We start from the raw sequence: 27835 nt of genomic DNA, 5'->3' as shown, positions 1-27835 counted from the left end.
GTGAGCAATAGAAACCACGGTATGGCTGATGAGGGTGGTCCTGGGCAGGCCCATGCCTGCTCCTCTCTGTTGTCCCTGAATGTCCCTTTGCTCAGCAGGGGTGACCCTCCTCTATGGTGGGGAATGTACTTCCAAGCCTTGTCCACGTGAACCAAGTTGCTTGGGGCATCCCCGAGGCTCCTCTCAGTTGCTGTCAGAATGTCTGTTCCCCCAAGAAGGAAAGCATCTTGGGTGGGCAGGGAGAGGCCCCAGTGTGCCTGTCCTGCCACGCAGCTGCTGACCTGGTGGGCCACGGAGGGGGTCAGCTCATCGATTGAGTGATCTTCCTTTCCTTCTCTCCAGGTGCTTAACCTGTTCATTGCCCTGCTGCTGAACTCCTTCAGCACCGACAACCTCACAGCCCCAGAGGACGACAGGGAGGTGAACAACCTGCAGGTGGCCCTAGCGAGGATCCAGGTGTTAGGCCGGCGCATCAAGAAGGCCCTTTGCAGCTTCCTCAACTGGCCCTTCTTGCTCCCCCGGCCCAAGGCAGAGCCCCAGCTGGTGGTGAAACTCCCACTCTCCACCTCCAAAGCTGAGAACCACATTACTGCTGACACGGCTGCGGGGAGCCCTGGAGGGCTCCTGGCTCCCGGAGGCCCCAGGGATGACCACAGTGACTTCATCACCAATCCTAACATATGGGTCTCTGTGCCCATTGCCGAGGGCGAGTCTGACCTCGATGACTTGGAGGATGATGGTGAGGAGGATGCGCAGAGCACCCAGCAGGAAGTGATCCCCCAAGGGCAGGTGAGAGTTCTCCCACGGGACAGCCACAGGAAGCAGGGTGGGGACTTAGGGCTGGAGTGACAAGGGGCAGTAGGGAAATTTTGATGAAGAGGTTTTCCAACATAAGGGCTGGCGCAGCCTTGAAGAGCCCCAGGCAAGCCCGGCATGAGACCCCTTCACATAGGAAGCACAGGCCATGCCAAGCTTTCTGGAGGAGGTGACATTTAATCAGAGCCTGGAAGAAAGGCTCAGAATTCACCAGGCAAGCAGGGAGCAGGGGCATTGCTTGAGCCCCAGGCCACTTGGAGTTGCTTGAAATTGTCTTTCATATAGCTGCCCCATTTGCTCCACCCAACCCAGTCTCTGTGCAGGAGGTGCTAATAAGATTGCTCTAAGAACAGGATGTTGTCCAAGAGCAAGCCTCGTCTCATCTTCGCCAGCAGCCTAAAAAGTCCTGATCATTATGTGACTCATTCATCCAGCTTTTCCCGACAGGGGATGTCACAGGGAAATGACACTTGTTCCTCTGGCACCAAAGAATTTGAAGCATATTTTTGGGTAATATATATATATTTTTTAAATGCTTTGCATAGTTCCTTTCTACTTTAAGCTGGTAAATCAACCCTCGTTACCCTCTTCTCAACGACTCAGGGCATGCACGTCTCCACAATGTAGGAAGGCAGGGGTCCCTGTGGGACCCGGGGACAGAGCGCTGCTGGCCAGGCCACTAAGTGGCCTCAGACAGCTGTGCTTTGAGTCTGTGGCTCTTCCCTAGCCTCCGTCCCTCGCAGCTGTCACTGCTCTTGTGTTCCAGCAGCTGCTGTTATCAGCTGCCATATTTTACATGCCTTTGTCTGGGTGACAGCCGAGGGCAGGGCGTCACCATCCCCAGAGTAAAGGACATAAACTCTGTGACGCTGTCTCCACTCAGAGTCATTTTCAATTACTTTGGGGGTTCTTGGGGTCTCCAGAGGGCAAAGTTCACTACCACTCTGACCCCTGGACAAGTGATAATGATCATGGCTAACATCTGTGGAGCCAAGCACTGCTTGCGAAGTGCTTCACAAGTATGAACATATTTAGTCATCAAAATAACCAAATGAAGTAGATCTTGCCTTCTCAAGTTTTCAGATGGGAAAAATGAAAATAAGAGAGGTTAAATAACTTGCCTAGTGTCACACAACTTGTAAGTAATGACACCAGATACTACACACAGATCTATCTGGCTGTATGTATGTATGTTCGTTGCATATATTAGGTCCTTGGCTCTGGCAGATGACTCTTCAAAGTTAGAATTGCTTAGCTGAGGGTGGGCACAGGTACCCAAGTTGGGGCTTTCTCTCACTAGCAGGAGCAGCGGCAACAAGTCGGGAGATATGAGGACCACCTGCCACCCAGGAGCTCAGGTTCTGGAATGTCCTCTGAGGACCTGGCTCCATACCTAGGTGAGAAGTGGAAAGACGAGGCTCCTGCTCAGGGCCCTACAGAGGTAGGTATGTGAGCTTCCTGGAGAGGTTAAACAGCCTGCCGGACAATGACCAGTGGGATGGAGGGGACTGGAGGATAGGACTGGGCGTGGGGTATTCCAGACTACGCTCAACTGTGGAGGCTCATGTCTCATCTTGGGAATTTTTAAAGTCCTTCCACACCTGTGGGCTAATCAGCATGATTTCACCGGGAAGAATGAGGTTCCATAGACTGGGGGACCGAGGACCTGTTCCTCAACCTCTCTGAGCCTCCGTGTCTCCATCTGGGAAGCTAAGTGGTAATGGCTACTTGGTAGGATTCTTTTGAAGCTTCAATGAGATGCTGCTTGTCAAATGTTTAGCTCCTGCCTGAAATGGAATAAGTGCCCAGAAAATGACAGCCAAGAAAAAAGGAAACAAAAGACAGTGCACAGAGAAAGTTAAGTATCTTTCAGAGCCAGCAGATAAAAGTCGGAGTTGCTGTGGGTGAGGAAGTCTTCCCTGTGACCATCTCCCACCTCCCACCCCCGCTTTCTGTTGTCCACACTGTCTTCTCGGGCCAAAAGCAGACTGGTGCCGGGGAGAGGCTATCTGTACTGAGTGCTGTACTGACAGACTTACATAGACTGAGCAGGAAGAAGATCTTATAAGAGGTAAAAATAAACTTGGTGGTTTCATTACAAATCTTTAAAGAAAACAAGCTACATTGAAAGAGGTATCTCTAAAGATTTAGCATCTGTAATAGCACTGTATTAAATGCAAGAAGTTAACTTGACACCTAGCCACTGAGTGCCAATGGTGACAGGCACCGGGTAAGCAAAGATAAGGAAGACATAATTCATCCCAAAGTTATCAAGCCCATCAGCTTGAGGAGTGCCAGCCACTGGCTGTGTGCCTCTGGGCAAGGCTGATCCAGCGGGGTGAGAGAAGAGGGTGGGATGAGAAGGGATTTGAGGGCTCTGGGTGAACACCAGCCTCTTGGTTCCAGTTGGGTGAGGGTTGCCATCTTCTACACGTGGAGAACGTGTTTCTGCTGAGCATTCTAAGGACTCCCCTGGCTAGTTTTCTCTACTCGGTGTTTTCAGTACACTACCGCTGGGGGTTGTTTTTGTTTTTGTTTTGATCTTGTCCATGACCCTAGCCAGGCAGGGAGGGTGGGGAGGGTGACAGATGGGGACCCACCCCACCATTTGGGTCCATTAGTCAAGCGATCAGGTTTACTAATATGAGAGCAGCTTCAGCTCCTAATTGAATTCATCTGGAGACATTATAGGGCTGAAGCTGCCAGGAGGGCAACAGGGCCCCTGCAGCATTGCTCCATGATTAAATATTCAAGCCCAGTGAAGGCTGAGAGTCTTTATGGGTATAATTACTGTGTCTCGGGCCATCGCCAGCCCTCCATCAGCGGCCTGGAGGTTTAAAGCCTCACACAGCTGAACCTCTGGGGCTCTTCAGAGAGCATGACTGTTCTGGGGCTCAGCTGGCAAGGCACCAAAACAGAAGGGACGCCGTGGTGGGTCCAGCCCTGAGGGGGCTCTCTCTGCATCTCGGAGCTCTGAGCCAGTCGGACCTGTGGTGACAGTGTGCAGATTCACTGGGCCCCTCAGAGAGCTGGGTTCACTGCCGGGGCTTCTGCCCTGCAGGGAGTGGACGACACGAGCTCCTCAGAAGGCAGCACTGTGGACTGCCTGGATCTTGGGGAGATCCTGAGGAAGATCCCTGAGCTGGCGGATGACCTCGATGAGCCAGATGACTGCTTCACAGAAGGTAGAGTGGCAGCCACAGACCTCCTCCACTTGACATTCATTAGGGCCAGAATCCAGCGCAACAAGTATTCATCTGGTCACCTCTGTGTCCAGGGTTCTGGCCTGGGGTCCAGGGGAGACAGGCAAGCAGTGCCCCTTGCTCCTCACTCCCAAGCTTGAGAGCCCAGCATCAAACACAGATGCCAGACTCGCAGCAGCTGACTGGTGGGATCTGCATCTCATGCCACATCAGACATGGCAAACAGATGCTCTGCCTTCCTCATCACCCTCAAAAACACCTCACTGAGTTATAAACCAGCCCTCTTGAGGTTGAAAGGGAAAAGGTAGCCACCACCATAAACTCTTGACTTGGGACATAAAAGGACCCAGAGGAGGGCCATGATGCACCTGTGTCCCTGCATCTCCTATGTGACTCTTAAAGGCAGAACCTGCATCTTACTCTTCTTTTTCCTCAATGTTTAGAACAGTGAAGCCTGTTATATTCTCAATAGATATTTGTGCAATAAGTGAATAAACATATAGTTCATGCTATGAAAGTAAGTGTGGCCTAAATAATTAAACAAAGAAACCACTTAATTGAGTTTCCACTTCCACGTGACCCTGAGCTGGGCTGCCCCCAGGCCCCATTCCAGCCATGTGGAGACCCCCCAGTTCAGCACAGGCTCAAGGCATAGCCCCTCAGACACCCCCAGGCTCAGGCCCCATGTCTTGTCAAAGCTCCAGAAAGGGTGGGATAAGGATAAGGGCTATGCTATCATCTGTAGGGAGGAAGATGCTTGGGAGGAGGTGAGAGTGTGCAAGACCAGTGGTGGAGAGGGACACCTGAAGGGCATGATGGAGAGACCGCCTGAAAGTGACCCCACTTCTCTCATATTCCAGGAAAGAATTCTTTTCCAAAATAGCGGCAAGTGGGTTTCCCTGCAGAGTGGTTTCCCTTCAGGGCTGGAGTCAAACCATGCCTCCTTTACTAGTGGGACATCGCTCACCATCAGTCCCCTCTCCCCACAGGCTGCATTCGCCACTGTCCCTGCTGCAAAGTGAACAGCTCCAAGTTTCCATGGGCCATGGGCTGGCAGGTGCGCAAGACCTGCTACGTCATTGTGGAGCACAGCTGGTTCGAGAGCTTTATCATCTTCATGATCCTGCTCAGCAGTGGAGCGCTGGTAAGCGGAGGTAGGGGTTCCATGCCACAAAGCCCTCCAGGTGGGGTCTCCACCACCAAAGGCCCTGGAGCTGCAGCAGTGGGTTCCCCTGATTCCTGGGCTGAAAGTTCCCAACGTGTGGCTGGAAGGCGAGCTGCAGCCCAGCACGAGGACTCCTCTTAGCAGGAGGGCATGGTAGGTGCTTGAGGGGCCCGTGTCATGGCCTGTTACACCTGGCTGCTTGGATTTCAAGCAGTGAGTGTATACATCCCACTTTATTGTTGGGAAAACTGACACTCAAAGGGTTTATGGGACTTGTCCAAGATTACCCAGCTTGTCAGTAGGAAAACCTAACTTTGCCTTCATTTGATCCAAAGCCCCTGATTTTCCACCTTCTGACCTCCCAGCACACTGCCCTTTTCTGAGGGCCCAGTACGAAAAGGAGCATCCTTCCCTGCCCTATCAAGCCGCTTGCAAGTACTGCTATCACTCACTCAAAGTGCATGGCAAATCATTACAACGGCACTTCTCAAAATTTAATCACCCGGGGAACTTGTTAAAATGCACATTCTGATTCAGTAGATCTGGGGTGGGGCCTGAGAATTTGCATTTCCAACAAGCTCCCACGTGATGCTGACACTGGTCCACAGGCCACACTTTGAATAACAAGGCCTTACAGTCCTCTAGATTCTGAGTTAAGAGACACTTCCTAAGCCCCTTGCTGGGTGTCGAGCTTTGTAGGACAAGGAAGGATGTTCTCTCTGCACCATGGCGTAGGCTCACTACACAGTCTCAACTAATTTTCCCAATGAACCAAGGTAGACGTAGACACAGGAAGGGACTCATCCTTGGCTGTCCACATTTTATGGATGAGGACGTCACAGCCTAGAGACACGGAGGTACCTGCCCAGGCTCCCAGCTCATTAGTTAAAGGGAGGACTAGCATCCCACTCTCTTGATTCATGGTTTCCAGCGTTTCCACTTGCCTTTTGCTCCCTGTGTGCCATTTACTCCCTGAAAACAATCTGCTGACCATCTGGGCACCCACTTAAATGCCATATTTCCCAGGAAGGGAGCCCAAACTGCTCAGGGTGTTGTCTCAGCCTTAGGGAGGAGCAAAGGTAGGTGAGAAGGTTTGATCTGAGAGGTGGAAGGAAAGCTAGGCCAGCAAGGGCACAAAGCTGAGGGAGAGGAGTCTCACAGAGCAGGCTGAGCTGCCATCTTGGAGAGGGGGTGGCAGCATCTGATGGTGCCCACTGCCCTGGCACAGGGTGGTGACGGCCCCCCTAGAATAGCAGTCTCAGCACAGTCCTGAGTGCAGAGGCCACACTGCGGGGCAAAGGGAGGCTGGGCAGTGCATTCTCCACACCTGCCCTTCCCTCTGTCCTGCAAATGATAACCTCAATCATTTGATGAGGACTAAGTGCTTTCTTCATCACCTCCTTCCCTTGGCCCTCTACTCCCCTTCTCCACACACCCCTGCTGCTTCCCTGCCCTCCCCTCCCGGCAGGGAGCTCACATCCTTAACCAGCTGCTGGCCCCACCCCAGTGTTCTCCCTCCCCTCTCCAGCTTCTTCCCCAAGGGACTGAACTGGCTGGCACCAAATTTAGTCTTCCTTATGCTTTTACTTTGAGTACGTTTAAAAAAAAAATAACATGAGTTTTTATCTGACAAAGTAAAGGGGAAAAAAAATACTTGGAAATTATGGGGAAATGCAAAGAAAAAATATCACCCATTTTCCTATCACTCAAAGAGAATCTCACTTTGAAAACATTTTGGTGCATTTCCTTCCCATCTTTCTTATGCATGTAACACATAAATATTACAAAACGGAAACCACATTTGTGCATTCTGTAATTTCTCAGTAAATTTTCTCAGTAATATGGTCCTCCTACCTCATTAAATGGCTGCAATGTAACTAACCCCCAAGCTCACTCCTAATAAGCATTGAATATCCTATGCGCACTCCTTTGGAAACGTTGGCTTGTTTCCCATCTTAGGTCTAGCTTTAGAAGTAGAACCAGAAGCAGGAATTCTTGTGCAGTTTGTGGAGGGTGTGCTTTGAGCTGGAGCATGTGAAGGAAGTAGGACAGAACAGGGAATGGAGCTGGGAAAAGACATGGGTTCCCATGAAGCCCAGCCTCAGCCTGATCCCACAGGAACTCTGAAGCATAAAGGGCCTCACGGGACAGTCCCACCTTGAGGCAAGGGGATGGTCAGACACTGGCTGTGGCTGCCCCCAGAGGGGTGATATAGTCTCCTAAGGCGGAGGCACTTCCCTTCAGCCCAGGGACGTGTCCTCAGGCAACAGGGGCATTCACCAGCCTTTAGCAACCAACGTTCACAGCAGCTGGGTGGGACACCAACAACATCTAGTGTCCTTAGGATACATTCTTGAAGGCAGAATTGCTGGATTTCTAAAAGCTTTGAGTCATATTACCAAGTTGGGGTCCCAAAAACTGAACCAGTTTTCACTCCGACCAGCTGTATATGAGAGTAGCTGATTCCCCGCAGACAAACTGACTGCGGGGTTCCCCCCCACCATCCACTCCCACCCATGCCCTTTCCTCTTCATCAATCTGATAAAAGAAAAATGGCATCTTCTCTTCATTTGAATTTCCTTGATTACCAATGAAATGCAGCATTCTTTTTCAGAGTTCACTGGTGAGTCTTACTTTCACTTTCGCGAACATCCTTTGTTGCTTTTATTTTTAAACTAAGTCACTGTTAGCAGTCCCTTTGGTTCACTTCCAAAATCCAATTAGAGAAGGTTTCCTTTCTCACTTGTGTTCAGCTTCCCTGCAAAGTATAAGCAGGGCTGTGTGTCCTTGTTGGCTCCGAGGAAGTCCTCATTTGTATCTCACAGGGCCTCCTCCACTACCCCACCCTACCTCCCAGAGCAGAGAAAAAAAAATGATGCAGGCAAACTGGTTACCAAAGCTCTCTCAGGGGCTGACTGAGTCCTTCCCTGTCCCTGGGCCCCAGTGCTGTGGGTCTAGGCCGCCTACCATTTTGCTCCTTTCCTTCCAGGCCTTTGAAGATTTTTACCTTGACCAGAAGCCCACGGTGAAGGCCTTGCTGGAGTACACCGACAGGGTGTTCACGTTTATCTTTGTGTTTGAGATGCTGCTCAAATGGGTGGCCTATGGCTTTAAAAGTTACTTCACCAATGCCTGGTGCTGGCTGGACTTCCTCATCGTGAACGTGAGTGTCTCAGTGGGCACTTGTGGGCTTTGGGGTCCTTTCCCCTGGCTGATGGCTGCAACTAACGCAAAGGAAGCTTGGAGGCCTGGCCTTCAAGGGTGACTCCAAAGAGAAGTCTTAGCAAGGGGTCTGGCAATAACCCTGCATACCTGTGATCCAGGTAAGATCCAGGCAGTACATGATTCCAACACAACAGCGACACTCAGGTGAGTCTTCAGTTCCTAGGTCTCCATCCAGAAAGACCACTTACTACCTCTGTATTTTACATTCAAAGCAAGATGGCACATGACCTTGCATCCATTGTCAGGGCTTCTAGACCTAGGGATGCGGAGGACTTCCTGGCACAGAGAACCTGTCCTCCCACTGACTCAATGATCCCCAGCCCTGGCTGCACTTTAGAATCACTTGGGAAGCTCTTAAGAACAGAGTGAACAAACACTACTCTTCCCAGAGATTGGGGTCTTACTGGTCCTGGGTGGAGTCCATGCATCAGTATTTTGTAAAAGCCCCTGGGCATGTCCAATGTGTAGACAGGATTGAGAACCACTGAGCTTAAACCACTGGTGTCTCCCCAGTGGCACTAAAAGGGGCAAAGAGTCCCTTTGGAGAGGTGATGGGCTGGAGCTCATGTGTTCAGATGAACCTGTGGCCACTAGCCCTGCATTAGGGGATTTACCAAGTGCCTCCCACACATTAAACTTGACATTCCTCAAAGGTGTGAGGAGACCATCCTCAATAAAGTCTCCTAAGAGCTCTCCTAGCCCCCAAAGCCTGGAGAGAGCTCTTCCTCCTCTTAACCATACAGTCCTCTATCTATCCAGGCCCTTGCAGTCTTGGCTTTTCAGGATGGCTGTCTGAGCTATTTGTTCACTGCTGCACGTCTGAGGGTCCCTGCAGGTGGGGGAGGCACGTGCTATGTTTGCCTCTGCTTCCCACACTCCCACAGCCACTGGTGCCAAGGTCTGCACATCAGAGGTGTTAGGAAATGCGTCTGTATTTGGTGCTTGCCTCCTGAAGCTGGATGGGGTCCAGTTCAGAACATTCTGTCCAGCCTCCTGTGTTGGCAGGTCCTCCACAGCAGGTCTGTGCACCTAATTCTCTTCTTTCCTGATACCAGTGCGCTAGCAGCATCAGGCCACTGTACCACAGGAATTAGCTGTGAGGCCTGCAATCTGAGTCACAGGTGATAATTTTGTGCATATCATATAATTATTCATAAATGAAAGGAAAATTTTATTCCAGCTACCCACTCTTGTTAGGGGTAGTCACTCCTAAGTAGGTCTCACTAGTTTCAGTCCTGATCCCCTGATGTGGTCACGCACTCATCCATCCATCCATCTGCCTACTAATTCTTCCTTCTGACCATCCATCCCTCCTTCCATCTATCCAACCATTCACGCTTCCTTTTTCTTTCCTTCCAAACATCCATTCATGTTTACTTCTTCTGTTTATCCTGTCAGTCCTCTCCTTCCATCCAACTATTCTCACTCTTCTTTCCCTCCTCCCTTCTGCCCATCTATTCATCCTAACCTTCCTTCCATCCCTCTATCAATTTGTCCTTAACACTTCTATCTTTCTATCTTTTGACTTGTCTTTCTATTGAACTATCCAGTCATCTAACCTTCTGTTCACTCATTCAAGCACCTTCCATCCAATTTTCCTTCTGTTCACACATTTTCCATCTTTCTATTCTTCCTTTACTTCATCAATCTATCCTTCCTTTCTTCCACCCATCTGTCCACTCACCTCTTTTTCTTCCATTCGTCCATCCACCCACCCATTCTTCCATCCAGTCAACCTTCCATCATTCTCTAATCTCTTCCATTCCTCTACCCATCTCTCTATCTTTTCATTCGTCCATCATTTATCCAGCCATCCATCCTTCCCCAATTCATCCATCCCATTCATCCACTATCCATGATTTTATATTTTATCTTTCTTCTTTGCTTTCTTTCTTCCATTCTTCCTTTCAACTCTCATATCCATCTTTGTATCATTTAGTCCATTCTTCTATCCAACCATCATTCAACTTTCCATCAAGATTTCTTCCTTCTTTCTTTCCTTCCTTCCATCCATCCATCCCAACATGCCTCTCTCTATTTTTTCAATTTATCAAATGCTTATTTATATCAATAACTACTGCATATAGGATTGTTTTATGAAGTGCTCTGGGGGAGGTAGAAGCCAAGAAATAAAAATTCCCTATCTCCAGGAGTTTATACTTTACTCTTCCAGCAGGTAGGACAACAGAGAGAAATAAACATATGATGAGGGAGGATGTGGTGAGCACTGCTGGAAATAGTTAGTGTCTTAGGGACACAGAGACATGAACCTGCTTCCACTCTGGGGGTGGGGTTGCTGGGCAGGCTTCATATAGGAGGTGGCATTAGATATAAGGCTTAAAATGAGCAGGAGCAACAAGGTGCAAAAAGGACTGGGGGTGGTCAATCTTAATTAAAGAAGGACCCTGGGCAAAGGCACAGACACAGGTACATTTAGGGAACAACTTGATTTGGGTAGGATACGTGGGTGAAATATGACTGGAAAAGCAGGCTGTGGCCATATAATACAGGCTAAGGAATCTGGAGCTTATCCTGAGATGATAAAGCATCAGTGAAGGTTGGGAGTAAGAGAGAAACATGATCATAATCAAATTTGCAGAGGAGAATGGATGGGATGGATGCAATACGGGAGCCTAGAGACCAGTTGGGAGGCTTGTGGCTTGAGCAGTGGGAATGGAGCTGGGCTTGGATGGGTGGGCTTTGCTGGAGAGGCCCCAGCTCCTAATTGCCCCAACTGCAGATTTTGCACATGAGGCAGCCTTCCCAGGGGCTGAGCAAAAGACTGAACAGGGTCCAGCATGGAACTGGCCCCAGACCTCCTGCTCTCACTTAGCCAGGCAGCTGGGTGCCACCTGCTGGTGTCTGGAGCCTTGCCTGGTTGGAGGAAGGGGGTTGTTTCCATTCCAGTTTTCTGTCCTGGTGGAATAAGCCACCATTCAGAGAACAGGCATTGTTTGGGGCTCTAGCACCCAAGTGTAAACCCTTCCCTTTCTGACATCCCCTCCTAGCTGTCAAGATAAGCTGAGCCTGAATTCAGCCCACCAGTCGTGGTGCAGTTGGGGGTCCCCCAGGATTGGGTCACAGTCTCTGGCAAGCTCAAGCCAATGCATAGGGTATCTCCCTCGCACCTTCAAAGTTCCTGGAAGGTGTGACCATTTTTCCATGTAAGTTTGTGCCTTTGCAGTCCTTGGTCCAACACTTTAAAAAATGTAAAACTGACCAACCAACAGGGACTCACAACTCAGTCATTATATCTCAGCTATCTGTCAAAGCTGAATCTCCTGGCCCCATGCCAGTCACTCTTCCTGGAAAACTGCAGAGCTGTGAGGGCCTCGGAGTTCTCTTAGTCTGATTCCTCATTTTACAAAGGTTGAAAGTACAACCTGCACTAACAAGGCACTGACCCAAGGTCACAAAAATATCAGGGTTGAGAGGGAACTAGACCCCACCCAGCCCAGGACTCTTTCTTCCCCACTTTTCTCAGCACGTACAATCGAGCCTCACTTTATATTCCTCAAGATAGACTTTCTGCATAACCCCCATGAAGGGCCAGCATCTCTCCAAGTCTCTGAAAGTCAATCAAATTTTAAAGGCTGTTGGGAACTGGCTGGTGCCTCTAGAGAGGAAAGGGAAGGCTGATTTACTACACTGGGAGCTTGATCACCTACATACAAGGGGGTGGCGATGTGGGAGACTGAGATTTTCTTGGCCAAAAGTTCAGATAAATGATGAATGAAATTTTTAATGAAAGAGAAGAGATTGGACTCTCACTATACCTCTCGTTGGAGTTCAGAATAAGGTGGGAGCCAGGATGATGGCTCTGACAGAGTAGGGAGTGGGAGGGATTTCCTGTCTCCATCCACCAGGGTCAACTTTCTGGAACCCTAGGGTGATGCTTTTGCTCTCTGCCTGCACTCAGATCTCACTGACAAGCCTTATAGCGAAGGTGCTGCAGTATTCTGATATGGCATCCATCAAAGCCCTTCGGACCCTCCGTGCCCTGCGGCCACTGCGGGCCCTGTCTCGATTTGAAGGCATGCGGGTAAGACTTATCTCCTAATTACTCTGGTCTGCAGCACTTGGTACCCATTCCCCCTTTACGGCCTCCATACTACTGACCCTGAGCTCCAGGCCCTACCCCCACAGGTCAGCTCAGGGGTCCCCACTTTCTGCTGTTACGTTGGTGGTGCTGCAGTATCCTAACTCTCCTAGTTTTCCTTCAAGTCCCTCTGTAAGCCCGCTTCCCTTCTCACCTCAAACATCACATCTACCAGGACTCAGACCTCACTCTCTCCTGCTCTTAGTGAGGCAATCCTGCTTCACAGCGTCACAAGCATCTCTTACCTCAATCTCCCCACCCTGCCTTTTGTCCTTATTGCCAAAATCTCCGGAACACCCCAAGCTCTTCATCTTTCCATGACAAATGAGCCTTGCCTCTGACACTCCATTTAAATGCAGTGACATCAGCGGCTCAGCAGCTCAGTCACCACCCACTGGAATGCATCTTCTCTCCAACCCAGCACAGTCATTGGGTCCTATGGATTCTCTCCTTTCATCCATCCCTCTCCTCATCCAAGGCTTTCAGCCACCACCTCGCCCTCACTGTCTTCCTCAGGATGGAATGCTCACAAGTCTGGCCCTTGTCTTATGGAGGATGAGGGACTGCTCATTTTCTCCCCTCCCCTTCCACATAATTATGAAAGTCTTCTGGTACAGAAAGCAAGGTTTGCTTTCTTCCTCCACCACTGCCTCAAAGAAGACATCGTACCTTCAAAACAAAAGTGGACTTTTAAAATTAACTTGTATCTTTACAAACGCTAGAAGCTTATGATTGAAGTACGTTGATGTTTATTTTATTTTATCTCCAGGTTGCTAATTTACAAATAAACAAGTTTGTGAATATGGATTTGGGTTTTCACTGATTCTTGACCAAAGCACACTATAAACTGTATTTTATAAACATATAGTTTATAAAATAAAGCAAAGTTCTAGAAGTCTGTATGTGCAAGTACAAAACACACACTGGCACCCCTAAATGAGTATGTATGTGCTTGTAAGTGTGTCCATCTCCTCAATCCTAAGGAGAGACACTGAAACCTGCCCTGAATGAACTTTAGAGAGAATGTATAAACCCATCCTCACTGCCCAGTGTCTCTGTCTTCTGAGTCTGAATTATGGCTCTAATTAACCCACTTCTCTTGCTTCCACTGGCTCATGAAGCAGCCCGAGTGAGGGTAGAAAGAACTGGGATCGGGCAAGAAGGGTGTGGCATCGGTGGGGTTCCAGATCTTTCTGCCTTTCCCCCCAGGTGGTGGTAGATGCCCTGGTGGGCGCCATCCCCTCCATCATGAACGTCCTCCTCGTCTGCCTCATCTTCTGGCTCATCTTCAGCATCATGGGTGTGAACCTCTTCGCAGGGAAGTTTCAGAAATGCATCAACAAGACCAGTGAAGGCTTTCTTCTTGTGCCTTGGACTACTGTGAATAACATGTCTGACTGTGAACGTCAAAACCACACTGGAAGCTTCTTTTGGGTCAATGTGAAGGTCAACTTTGATAATGTTGCAATGGGCTACCTCGCACTTCTGCAGGTGGTGAGTCCTGAGATCAACCGTGTCTCTTCCTTTGGCTGCTCGATAAAGTGGAGGGCCTGGGGTCTCCCAGAAGATGCTATGTGGAGACTTTGCAAGGGGTAGCACTCAGTGTGAAGTGAGATTATTCCCTGTTCCTACAGACTGCACCATGAGGCTAGAGGGCCCTACCAATGAGTGTGATCTCCCAGTAGTGCAATTAGACCAATTTGGGCTAATAGAATAGAATAAAGGGATAGGCCTGCCATGGGGCTATATCAGGTGATGACTTAGAATTCACTACTTGTACAAAATAGACCTGGTATAGCCACACAGACTGAACAGTCTTCTATTGCAGATCGTCTCCTAGAGGGTAATAAATTATGTTCCAGTCTATTGTAATGATAGATAATGCTTGTGATGATGACAGTCAATAACATTCATGCTTCCATTCATTCATTCATCCTTTGCCTTCATCCACTTGTTCATTCAGTGTTAATGCAATTGCTTATACGTTTGTCATGCAGTTACCCCCAGCTTCCCGCACTCCACCCTTTGTTCATGCATTCGTTCAACAACAAGTCCCTGAGTAGCTATGGTGTGCTAGGCACTGAAGTCGGAGTCGTGTCAGAACTGGCTCCAGGGGGGCCAATGCTCTATGAGAAAAACAGACAAATAAGTGAATCAAAACAGAGGCCGATGTAGATGGATGGGCAGACACTGAGTGGCCTCTGTTCCTTGTTTCCAGGCAACCTTTAAAGGCTGGATGGACATCATGTACGCAGCTGTCGATTCCCGGGAAGTGAGTCTCAGCCCGTGGTGACTACCGCCTCCCGCTCTGTGCCTCCCGCCCACATTAGTCTATATGAAATGGGGTGAAGGTGGCCTTGGTACTGGAAAAGGCGATCACCCAGCAGTCTGGCACTATCCCCCCCGGAGCAGTGTCCAGCTGGCCTTCTGTTGGATATTTAAGCTGACCTAGTCTCCTAGGCTTCTCAAGTTCTTCCTCTGTTCATCATTGAGGAAATAACCAGATAACCTCTAAAGGACTGTGCATGAGGGTGCTCCCTGGGCAGAGGCAGGGGCAAGGGCAGTGGCTAGCTAGAACAGTGGAATTTCAGGTACTGTCACGGCAGCCAGGTGGAGGAGATGGGTGCTGTTGGGGAAGGACCCTTCCCTGCTGGGGCACAAGACACCGCTGATGCCCTGCGCCATATCCCCTCAACCCACCTCTAAGTTCATTCTCATCCTTTGTTTCTTATTCTGTCTGAGATTTGATTTTCTTCAGTGCCTCAGAGCTGGCTCAGCAGCTCTTCCCCCAAGGGCAGAGGACTTCGAGTCTACAGGGGCAACCCTCACAAATAAGCTCTGGGAGTCTGTAGATAAAAGCTCTCACTTCCCTGTCCCTTGGAGGTACAAATCTGAAGTGTGTTCTACAGTCCTTAGAGCATGGAGTGCCTGTTACCCATGGTAGTGGTGCTGCCTTTATCCTGTTCCTGCCTCCCCCTCTCTCACTTCTGCTTCCTGGGATCACCTCGCAAATAAGCCACCTGCAGCCAGGTCCTTGTCTCAGGGTTCTTTGGGGTAAACACAAGCTAAGATGCCCCCTCGTCCCCATGCCCCCACTTGTCTGCTCACAGGTGAACATGCAGCCCAAGTGGGAGGACAACGTGTACATGTACTTGTACTTCATCATCTTCATCATTTTTGGCAGCTTCTTCACACTCAATCTCTTCGTTGGGGTCATCATTGACAACTTCAACCAACAGAAAAAAAAGATAAGTGGGGCTTAGGTGTTTCTGTGGTAGTGATGAGTCTTAGACTTACCATCGATCCCCGGGCCTCGTGACTGAAGCAACACTAGTCACAGCCCCCATGCCTGACCAGGAGCCCAATCTTGGCTTTTAGCACCAACACCGACCTTTGCCCCCTGATTGCAGGCTTCACCCCTGTCTGGGGTCTGGGCCCAGAAAGGACTGAAGGCTGCCATCTGGGGGCAATAACAGTGGTGTGTGTTATCCTATCTCTCTGCACTTAGGGGGCCAGGACATCTTTATGACAGAGGAGCAGAAGAAGTACTACAATGCCATGAAGAAATTGGGCTCCAAGAAGCCCCAGAAGCCCATCCCACGGCCCCTGGTGAGCCCCAGAGCTCGCCTCTCTAGCAGAAAGTGTCTGGAAATCCAACCTGACAGCCCATGCCTGTGCTGGTAGGCGTCTGGCCAATGCTCTCTGTGGAGGAGGAGATCTGGGTTGATTTTGAGGATGAGGTAATGAGAGTTCCCAGGCCCAAGGAAGAAAAGTCTGCAAGAAGCAACTCTGATCTTCTGGAGTGAACATACTCCTGCAGGTTTCCAGATAGACCTGTTTAGGGAAGTACTTGAGTTGCCCAACAGGCTTAAGTTTCCAGCACCAGATCAGGAACAGATTAGGCTAAATGATAGTAAGGATGGTTAGAGCCCTGAGATGAAACATTTGTGGTTATGCATTTTGATGTAGGTTGCAACGGATTGCCAGCCTCACCCCACATTCTACCCCATGCCTACAGGAAGACAGAGAGGAAATAGCCAAACCCAACCACCCTGGGATCCTGGGCCCAGTCATGGTCATGGTCAGGTGACACAATAGGAACCAAAAATTATCCTACTCTAGTGTTTAAAGACTGACCAAAACTTAGAGGCATACTCCCCTGTGATTCCTTTATTCAAAAAGATCCATGGCACAGTCCCATTAGCCCTTCCCCACACAAGGGCAAAACCTAAGGACCTTCAGCAAAGGTACAGGCCTTTCCCTAAATGAATCAGGGAGACATACATTCTGTTGGCCAAGACATTATAATTTCTAAATCAAGGCATGGGGTTTGCATAAGATACTAAAAACTTCATGAGCACAAAGTCTTAAAAACATTTACAGGAGGAAAAGAAAATGCTATGACCTTTCACATGCTTTACTTGGAAACAGTGGTCACAAATGTATTACTATTCTCCATTCTGATAAGAAGTGTTACAATGGGGAGTGATAAGATGTTCAGACCTCTGTAGGGGCAGAGGTGTCCTTCCAAATACCTCATAAGATCAAGATAACTGGGGTTGAGTTAGCCTGAGGGAGAGTCCCTAAGGCTCAGGGAGTATCCCTCCAATGTCCAGTGGGCAGGAACAGGCTCAAAATTAGAAGATGTAGGTGAAAGGCTGAGCCCAGCCAATCAGAGTCAAGCAGGGGTTACGGGAGAAGGATCCTAAGACCTAATGAGAAGCGAGCAGTTATGTCCCTGCTGACCTTTTCTGGTGGCTGGACTGATGTTGAATCCACATTTGAACAGACACCAAGGTGTTCTGTGCTGGGGTCAACCCTTGGCAAAATCATGACAGTTTTGGGTACCCTTCCCTACATACTTACTCCATCTCTCTATAACATCTCAGCTTCTCCCCTCTCATCAGCCAATCCCACAGGCCACCTCCAGCTTCCTCCTCTCAAGGAAGACAATTTCCTTGGGACAGGGTGAGCTGCATTTCCAAAAGGGACCCTGGAAAGGACACTATCTTAATATAAAGGTAGGAACCTAATGCTGAAATTCCAGGCACTGCAGTAGGAGTGGAAGTCAGTGGTTGGGCAGGAAGACCTACAACAAAATCATCACGTCTCCTAATCAAGCCATCCCCAAGGTCCTCCAAGGTTGGCACTGGAGGAGGTCTTCCATACGGATAAGCAAAGTGAGACCTCATAGCCCAGCTGTGTTCCTGACATTAGCCATCCCTTTGAGTGGGAGGGGGTGTATATTACTAACTAACTAACTATCCACACTATAATAGCTTTAGTGGAGGAACATGGCTCTCTCCTTAATATTCTGGTCCAGGCACGGCAAACATTATTTCCTTTGTTCCCTTTAGCATAGCTGAGGCAAGGCTGGAACATTTAAACAAGACTTTGAGGTTTAGGGATACCAAAAGGGAAACTAGCAGATCAGGGCCCAGGCGGCAATTGCATCTGGCTGCTCTCCAGGGCCCACGAGCCTTGGCCCATCCTAGCTCCTGGCCAGCATCCATATGGCAGGCAACGTCTTGGCACCCACCCCACAGTGGGACCAGCCTGATCATCTGCCCTCCACAAAGTCCAGAGCCAAGAAAGAAGCCCAAGCAATAAGAGAAATACCCACTCCCACCTAAGACTCACCTTCCCAGCTCCAGTTTCCTCCTCACTAGATTATTGGCACCGGAAAGGCCATCTTCTTCCCTGAGGGGTCCCAACAGGTTGAGCTGGTCAGGTAAGCTGAACATTGGCACAGGACTCTGCTCCACAGGTGCATGGGTGCCAGTTCATGGCAGGGCCAGCCTCGGATGACATAGGGACCTCCAACACAGGCATGTACATACTACTCCTTGCCACACGTGAATCCCAAGTTCTAAATCTTATGCTTCATCCATAGCAGAGCCTAAGGCTTCCACAAGACTGGGAAATTTTATTCTATAACGTTCCCTACTATAGAAATCACTAAAATCAGGTTTCACATACTCCACTTTATAGGAAAATAATAGGCTCCAGAATATCACATCATCAGTCACCCACTTCATCACCTCTGAGAGCCCCGAGGGTTGCAAAGAAGTGATCCCTGCCCACAAGCTAAGCCAAGAGCAGCTAGAGAGCCGCTCCACTCCCCAGCAGCTGAATATCCAGGGCAAACTTGATGCCCAGAACTTAGCAATGTGGCCTGCTCTGTTTAGTTAGAAGTCATGAATGGGCCTCTTTTTTTTTTTTTTTTTTGCCATTTTCAGTGATGAAATGAAAGCTATTAGTGGCTCAGCATCCCAGAAAAGACATAAGCCAGCAGCTATACCTGGAGCCAGACCCACTCTGATTCTTTGCTCAAACCCTGCAGGGTAGCAACCCATCCCCACCATGAAGCAGAAAGCAGGAACCAGCCCTGTCACAGCCCTTCTCCCCTTTGTGGCTCCTGGGAGCTCCCTGGTGAGACTCATGACAGGTTCCTTTCTCCCTCACAGCCACTCACGCAGAGCCCTGTACACAGTACACATTCAGGAAGTGCCTTTTGTACAGAATTAAATGTAATCAACCTAGTGGAGTGGCTTTATAATTCTGTTTGAAGTGTGTGTAATTCAGAGCTGTCCGTTCTGCCATCCATTCATTCATCTGCCTATTGATCATCTGTTGCATTCCAGATACTATGCAGACCCTGGGGATAGCGCAGTGAGAGATGTTCCTGCCCTCACAGAGATGACAGTCCAGTGACACAGGAAAACAATTAGTAAAAATCACACACATATTAATTCACAGGCGGGAGAAATTGCCAAGGGAGAAAGAATGGCGTGAAGAGCAAAGGGTACATAGGACTAAGCCTTGAGGAACTCTAATCTCTAAAGGTTGAGTAAAGAAGACTCTAAAAAGAGAAGACAGAAAGGCAAGAAGAGAACCAGGGAAGTAAGCCCTCTGGGAACCAAGAAAAGAGAGTTTCAAGGCAGAGGGGGCGGTAAGCGATGCCAAACCAGTATGTTGGACGTTACGAGTGATCTTAACAAGCACCATTTCGATGGCAGGATGGGAACAAAAGCTATGTTGGAGTAGGCTGAGGCGTGAATGGGAAACAGTGATTGCACACAACTCCTTCAAGAAATTTAACTGTGAAGTGAAGAGAGAAGTAGGCTGGTAGCTGGAGAGAGATGTGAGATTCAGGAAGATTTTTCTCTAAGTTAGGAAAAACTAAGTCATTAGAGATTTAGGTAAGGAACCGAGAGCTAATAGCCAAGTGTGGCCAAGTGTGGCCAAGAGTCTCACTCATCAGTAATGAAGCAGAGGGACCAGGAGGTCAGTAAGTGGTAGCGATGAAGAGGGGGCAAAGGAAGGCTAACTTGAAGACACAGGCATCAGAGGAGGAAGGGTTTTACAAGACACAGGAGGAGCAAAGGTCTGGGAGTGACAATGGAGAACAAGAGGGACCTCAGCTCTGCCCCCAGCCCTAGGGTCCATGGCATGAGGAGAGTGAGCAGCCACTGAGTAGGAGGAGAAGTTTGCAGATCAAGGCAGGTGAGTTCCACAGAGCTCAGAAGTGTCTGAGAAGGTGAGGGTGGAGGATGAGGTTGGAATCAAGAGCTCACAGACCAGTAAGATGTTAACAGCACAGGAAATTCTAGAGGGCCACACCAGGAAAAATTTTTTAAACACCATAAAAATAGCCCCCTAAAAATGATCTCTTGGTTGTCCAGACCACTCTGCCTCTCTCCAAGAATGCAAACAACCAAGACCTGCTTAGACATCTGCACAAAATGAATCAGCTATATGTATGCATATATCCCCATATCCCCTCCATCTTGAGCCTCCCTCCCATCCTCCCTATACCACCCCTCTAGGTCATCACAAAGCACTGAGCTTATCTTCCTGTGATATGCAGCAGCTTCAAGGCTATGGGGATTTAGGTGGCCCAGAGAAAGGACTGGAGGGACACTGCAAGTGGAGGGAAGAGCATGGACAAGGACAAAGTGCCTAGTGACTTCGTGGGGCCAGGAGAGGCAATGAGGTAGAAACCACTAAGAGTGAGATTTTGGAGGGTTAGGATTCTGCTTCTGTTGGGATGTGGAGTGTGAGGGAGACAAAAGAGACAGACTTTAAAAACCCATCTGTGAAGAACACAGCCTCTCCAGATGCCTGGTTTATGTTGCTAAAAGGCCTGATGTACCATCTCTTGTTTTCTCAGAACAAGTACCAGGGCTTTGTCTTTGACATCGTGACCAGGCAGACTTTCGACATCATCATCATGGTCCTCATCTGCCTCAACATGATCACCATGATGGTGGAGACTGATGAGCAGAGTGAAGAAAAGACAAAAGTCCTAAACAAAATCAACCAGTTCTTTGTGGCCGTCTTCATGGGCGAGTGTGTCATGAAGATGTTCGCCTTGAGGCATTACTACTTCACCAATGGCTGGAATGTATTTGACTTAATTGTCGTGGTCCTCTCCATTGGAAGTAAGTGGGCATCGCATGTGGTGGGGACACCCAGCCTCTACTTGGTCTTGTTTTGGCTGCTCTTTCAAAACCAAGGGGACAGCTAACAAACTTTTAAAAACCTACGTTGTATGTTAGAGGAGCCCAGTATTTGCTGCTTTGCAAGAGCAGCAGATTTAAAATGCCCCGGGCCTCTCAGTGAAATGCAGAGGTTCCACTAGCCTTCTCCATGCTGCCGTGAAGGGTATTCAGGCACCTACCGTGTGTGCAGCCATCGCCAGAAATTTGGGAGCCGATAGGGAACAATCACGCACAAGAAAACCTAAGATGATGGAGTTTCCAATGGGTCTTATCTTTATGGCCTTCAAAGCAGAGAGTGGGTGCTGTGGTGTGAGGTGAGTCATAAAATACTTTCTGGAAAAGGAGGTGGTTGCCAGAAGAGTGAGGAAAGACCAGGAGGAGACTGTTCAAAGGAGATTCTTAAGTCAAGGGTCTGGAATTAAATCTCTGTATAACTGTCCACTTAGGGAATATGAGTGACAGTAAAGTCAAGGGACCAATGCCAAGAGATCAATGCTATTATGACCTAGTCTGGGTGTTGTTGAATGACAGGCTCAGTATTTGGGGGCCAACGGTGTTCAGAGAAAATGAATGGAGTCAAAGGTTAAAATGGGGATTGGAGCCACCATAATTGAGTGCTTGCTGAGTTCTGAGCACTGGGCTGGGGTCCACAGATCTCCACAGCAGCCCTGGGAAGGAGTGTTACTATACTCATTTTATACATTTAATGTGGAGCCTCAGAGATTAAGAAAGTTATGCAAGGTCATATAGTTTGTAAAGGGTGGAGCTGAATTTAGACCATGCTAATGTTCTTTTTAATAAACTAACAGCCTCCTACCAAAGACCAAGATACCGTCCCTGGCCTTCGTGTGGTTTAGCCAAAGTTGGATCCTATAAAGGCCAGATCCCAGCACACCAGGTTTACTTTGCTTTGTAAATATATCCTGACCTATTATATCATGACCTCCTTACTTTTCATGTCAGTGCATAGCTGTAGATTTTATTTTCCATTGATTTACTATCAAGAGCTAATGGCATCTGAATACAACAAAGGCGGCACTTAATCTCTCTATCCTGGTGCTGAAACACAGCCTTGGGTTGTGTTTGTTTGGGGAGTTTAAATTTATTTTTGTTTTCTGTTTTGTTTTATTTTCCTATTGCTGCTGGGTTTTCCAGGGGCGGGGTGGGGGAGGTTTGTTTTGTTTGTTTGTTTGCCTTCCAAAGTGAGAGACTCTAAAGGCCATTTTTTATTTTATATTAGAGAAGGGAACTTGCTTATGTGACTTCCCATATCAGTACTATAGAAATAAAATATACTCAGAGTACTCCATTCTATTATGGGGACACCTTAACTACCAGTTCCTATGACCTACACAGCAACACCCGTCACTGGACAGAAATCACTCATAACGACTGCTCGAAAACAAGTGCAAGAACCCACTAGCCATTCTTCCACTCTCCCTCCCTCTCCCCTTCTTCCTTTCCACCTGTAAGACATGTATTGATTGTCTAATTGTTACAAGTATGAAGACTCATTCTCCCTTGTAAAGGCAGGCTAGTTGGCTGGCAGAATCTTAGTAGATTATAAAAACACATATGTATCTCACACTATGGGAAAATGCCCCAGTTAAACTGGACTTTAAGAGAGGGGCTTTCATAAAGATTTCATAATACAAAATTATAATTATCCCAATTCTCCTCCATTTCCTTCCTCCTTCCAACACAATACTGTGACCACCCATATTCATAGGACAAAAGGCGAGTAGGAGAATGGGATCAAGCGCACCCTGGCAAGGAGAGAGAGCTTCTATCATACCCCTCACCATTTCTCCTGAGAGGTTTTGAATCCTGTTTGACCTAAAGGCCTTGCCTAATCTTTGGTGGTCTTAACAGGCCTCCACAGGTCCCCAAGACCAAGTTTCACAAATCTTCAAGTTAGATATCACATAGGGAGATATACACACTCTTGTTCATAGTTCGGGTTAGGGGGCTATAAATGACCTTAAACTAGCCCATCTCTAGGCCCTAACACAGAGTTCAAACACAGCTGGAAATGAAAGAAACAAATAAAATCTATTATGCAGACAGCTGGCCATTCAAAACCATTCTGTTTTAGCTGTCAGCAAGTTTCCCAAGTCCTCAGGCCCCTTATAATTAATACTAGGCTCTGTACAATTATCCACAGGACCATGTGCCAGGAACTGAGTCAATCTTCACAGTACGAGATAGGGAGATGAATCACAGTGGGTCCCAGCCTTCACAGAGCACAGGACCAGGGTGGAAGTAAAGGCATGACCCAAAGGCTGAATTCTCAGGAAAGAGCCAGGTCTATGTTACAGACAGAAACAGACAAAGGACTGTGAGCATGTGGAACAGGGTGCAATCACTTTCAGCTGAACTAGGCTGCAGAAATTGGGTTTTGACCACGTAGGTTGACTAAGAATGTATCTGGATGGAGGGAAAGATAAGAACATGGTGGGAAAGGTGAGACTTACTCGAGGGAGACAGAATTTATGCAATGGACACTTACTGAGCCCCTACTTTATGCCATCCACTGTGCCAGGCTCAGAGGGTCCAGAGTCCCTGAATATGGGTGCTCACTTGGAGGTCCATACCAGGCGGAGAAGAGGGGGTGTGATCCAGTCAACTTTGTCAGGGCTCGTGGTTGGAAGTACTAATTAGATCATTTCCCCTCACTTTTAAAGGCCTGGTGTTTTCTGCAATTCTTACATCACTTGGAAATTTATTCTCCCCAACGCTTTTCCGAGTCATCCGCCTGGCCCGGATCGGCCGCATCCTCAGGCTGATCCGCGGGGCCAAGGGCATCCGCACGCTGCTCTTCGCGCTCATGATGTCCCTGCCCGCCCTCTTCAATATTGGGCTGCTGCTCTTCCTGGTCATGTTCATCTACTCCATCTTCGGCATGGCCAACTTCGCCTACGTCAAGTGGGAGGCTGGCATTGATGACATGTTCAACTTCCAGACCTTCGCCAACAGCATGCTGTGCCTCTTCCAGATCACCACATCGGCAGGCTGGGATGGGCTCCTCAGCCCCATCCTCAACACGGGGCCTCCCTACTGCGACCCCAACCTGCCCAACAGCAACGGCACTAGAGGGGACTGTGGGAACCCCATCGTGGGCATCCTCTTCTTCACCACCTACATCATCATCTCCTTCCTCATCGTGGTCAACATGTACATTGCGGTGATTCTGGAAAACTTCAATGTGGCCACGAAGGAGAGTACGGAGCCCCTGAGCGAGGATGACTTTGACATGTTCTACGAGACTTGGGAAAAGTTCGACCCAGAGGCCACCCAGTTCATTACCTTCTCTGCCCTCTCAGACTTTGCAGACACGCTCTCTGGCCCCCTGCGGATCCCAAAACCCAATGGGAATATATTAATCCAGATGGACTTGCCCTTGGTCCCTGGAGATAAGATCCACTGTTTGGACATCCTGTTTACCTTCACCAAGAATGTTCTGGGAGAATCTGGGGAGTTGGATTCTCTGAAGGCAAATATGGAGGAGAAATTTATGGCAACTAATCTTTCAAAAGCATCCTATGAACCAATAGCAACCACCCTCCGGTGGAAGCAAGAAGACATTTCAGCCACTGTCATCCAAAAGGCCTATCGCAGCTACGTGCTGCACCGCTCCATGACGATCGCCAATCCCCCGCCTGTGCCCAGGGCTGAGGAGGAGGCTGTGCCACTCCCAGATGAAGGCTTTGTTGCATTCGTGGCAAATGAAAACTGTGTGCTCCCAGACAAATCTGAAACTGCCTCTGCCACATCTTTCCCACCATCCTACGACAGTGTCACTAGAGGCCTTAGTGATCAAGTCAACTTAAGCACATCTAGCTCGATACAAAACGAAGGGGAGGCTGCCACTAAGGAAGCCACTGGGCCCTAGTGAGGACCCTCCAGCATGGGCATGTCCAGCTCTGATGTATCCTTCTGCTCTGTGACAACTTACCACCACCGCCTCACCAACGCATGCCACTGGTCACAATGTCAGAATGGGGCAGGGAATACAGTTGGTACCCACCTTTGGAGAAACCCTCACACACTAACAAGAGTCAGAAGCCAAGGGCATTTCCGCTGTGACTTCCCTTTTAATTTTCAATATCAGATGATGGGTTCCCTTACTTTCCAGAAAATGTCCCTGGAACATTTTATTTTGATGGTGACCAGAGCTTATATTTACCAAGACAAACACCTCAGGACCAGAATTTCCAAAGATACATGGCAAGGATGTTGCTAAAGGTCCAAGGTCATCCTCTGTGAAACACCACATAGAGACTGGCAGTGTTATTTAGGATTTTGCATGACTGCATGCTGAGAGCTGCCGGACAGCTGCTCCAGCCCAGGGTAATACCTGTGGTCTATGTCATGAAAGGCCTCTGAGATACCCATTAAAATTAATATTTTTAAAGGTATGTCAAAACCAATGTTATATCCTAAAGCATCATTTTAAAAAATTATGTGACACTGACATGTCATAAATCACGTCTCCTTCACTTTCAGGTTCCTGATATTTTGCAGTTTGGGTTCAGGCTGGGTAGGCAGGAAGGAGCATTGTCCTGGGAGCCTGTTCTCATCCTAACTAACTCTCCCACTGCTTGCCTGGCTGACCTGGGCCAAACTCATTACCCTCTGAACCACTTCCCCATGGTGGCGGGGGGCAGAATGGACAGTCTTTGCAGCCTTTGCATTTCATGTTGTAGAACTCAATGATGCCCTGTCCCAATTCAGACGACGAAAATACTCTCCCCTGAAGCGGCAATGGCCAGACCTTTCTGCTGTATGGCCAAAAGACAGCTTTTGAATATATTCTAGAGGCTGTTTCACATCTCATAGACTTAAGGATGGAGGTTTTCACATTCCCCTCGGACCAGGACTCCATAATTAGTCTAATCAAAAATAAAGGAACATTTTGAGAAAGATGATCTGGGAGACAAAAGGTAAGGCCAATACTTTCTTTAACTCATCCTACAAATGTTTTTAAGTACCTATTATATGACAGGCACTGCTCTAAGCACAAGACATAATGAGAGTTAAGCCCCAAAAGATTCACTGGATTTATGCATTGAATGGTGGAAGGGTTGCCAAGGGATGATATTCAGGCCAAAGTCACATGGCAGGTCTTGAGATGAAAGAGATTAAGAAGTTTGTGTGATAGCATAAGACATAAAGGGTCTTAATGAGAGCCATGATCGTCTATTAACTCTTGGGACATTCCTTGCCATGATGACAAGGCTCAGGTCAATTCATTGATAAGTATTTTATCGCTTCATAAGATTTCCCGTTTATTCAATTACAAAGACTGAAGACTGGTCCCCCTGACAGGCTTCATGGACACAGATTTTTCTGGGGCCGCACAGAAAAATCTATCCTTTCTCTATCACAGTTGGCCCAGCAGAGGCCAAAGAGGCTTTCGAAATGCTTATTGGGGTTTGCAAGCACCCACAGAAGCAGGTTAATAAGATGATGATGGAATAGCTGAGGGCACAGGCTGACCCAGTACAGATCAGCTGTTCTCTGGATGCTTGGTTTGTATCTAAAAGATGAGTTCAACCAAATGGCACTGGACCAGAGAGCACACATATTCACTGTGCAGCTACTTCAACAGCTAAATCTCATGCAGCCGATGAAAATGCCCTCGGAGAGGATGCTTGCCCAAGTGTTTATAAGACAGCTGGGTGGACAGAGAGCTTAGGGAGTGGCTTACTTTTACAATGTTTTGTGGAAGACTTAAATGTACCCAACCATCAGACTAGTTTTATTAAGTAGATGATATTATTCTCAAATATATTCTTGTTACATATTTTGTCCCAGGTTGTGAGTTGAATTGTGTCCCCCGCAAAAGATAAGGACCCCTACCTAAAACTGTATGGTACCTAGGAATCTGACCTTATTTGCACTTAAAATCAGTTCCAGGTGTATCTATATTTGAAAGGCAAATCTATAAACATTTTAGAAGATAATATAGGAAACTATCTATGTGACCATAAAATTTTAAAAAGGCTGATAAACTTGACTACATTAAAATTTAGAACATAAATTCATGAAAATAGATCATTAAAAAGAATGAAAAGGCAAGCTGTCAAGTGGATAAAATAAATAAAACACATCCAACAAAAGTCTAATATTCAGAGATTTTTATTAACATCTATAAATCAATACAAAATAGACAACACAGTAGGAAAAATGGCAAGAGATTTGAAAAGGCACATCACAAAGGAGGAAACCTGAATAATCAATAAGCATATGAAAGAGCACACAATCCTAATTAGTAATCAGGGAAATTCAAATTAAAACCATAGTGAAATATCAATACACACCTATCAGATTTATAAAAGTTTTAGAATCTAACAAATATCAACTGCTGGCAAAGATGTAGAGCAACAGGAAGTTTAATGCACTGCTGGAGCATGTAAATTGGTACAACCATTTTGCAAAACAGTTTAACTTAAACTTTTTACATATACTCGTGACTTGGGTTTTCCACTGGTAGGTATGAAACCTAGAGAAATCCATGCACACATGCTCTAGGAGACATGAACAAGATTTCTTATTATCATCGTTCATAATAGACCCAAATTAGAAACAACCTAATGTCCATCAGAAGAAGAATAAATTAATAAATTGTGGTACATTTTTAAAATGTAATTTTATGTGGTAATGAGAATGAGATATAGCCTTGTACAAGTTTATGGATGAATCTTCAAAACATAATATTGAGTGAAAGAAGCCAGTCACCAAACTGTATATACGATATGATTTTATGAGGTTCAAAATCACGCAAAATTAAATATACTGTTTAGGGATGCATAAAGAAAAG

The 27835-nt window shown here is 47.7% G+C and overlaps 1 protein-coding gene across 1 annotated transcript in view; it reads left to right on the top strand.

The window, feature by feature from the left end:
• SCN10A (sodium voltage-gated channel alpha subunit 10) overlaps positions 1-25742 on the top strand; it is an 89880-nt gene extending 64138 nt beyond the window's left edge. The window contains exons 18-29 of the mRNA XM_049693626.1: positions 343-789; positions 2117-2257; positions 3878-4001; positions 5009-5163; positions 8174-8347; positions 12329-12451; positions 13718-14002; positions 14727-14780; positions 15619-15756; positions 16013-16117; positions 20682-20952; positions 23697-25742. Coding sequence (XP_049549583.1) covers positions 343-789; positions 2117-2257; positions 3878-4001; positions 5009-5163; positions 8174-8347; positions 12329-12451; positions 13718-14002; positions 14727-14780; positions 15619-15756; positions 16013-16117; positions 20682-20952; positions 23697-24904 — 3225 coding nt within the window. The 3' untranslated portion in view covers positions 24905-25742. The remainder of the gene's footprint in view (positions 1-342; positions 790-2116; positions 2258-3877; positions 4002-5008; positions 5164-8173; positions 8348-12328; positions 12452-13717; positions 14003-14726; positions 14781-15618; positions 15757-16012; positions 16118-20681; positions 20953-23696) is intronic.
• Positions 25743-27835: the final 2093 nt, after the last annotated feature.

This window comes from Orcinus orca, chromosome 10, assembly GCF_937001465.1.
Source record: "Orcinus orca chromosome 10, mOrcOrc1.1, whole genome shotgun sequence".
Taxonomy (NCBI): domain Eukaryota; kingdom Metazoa; phylum Chordata; class Mammalia; order Artiodactyla; family Delphinidae; genus Orcinus; species Orcinus orca.
This window is presented reverse-complemented; position numbering and strand designations above follow the sequence as displayed.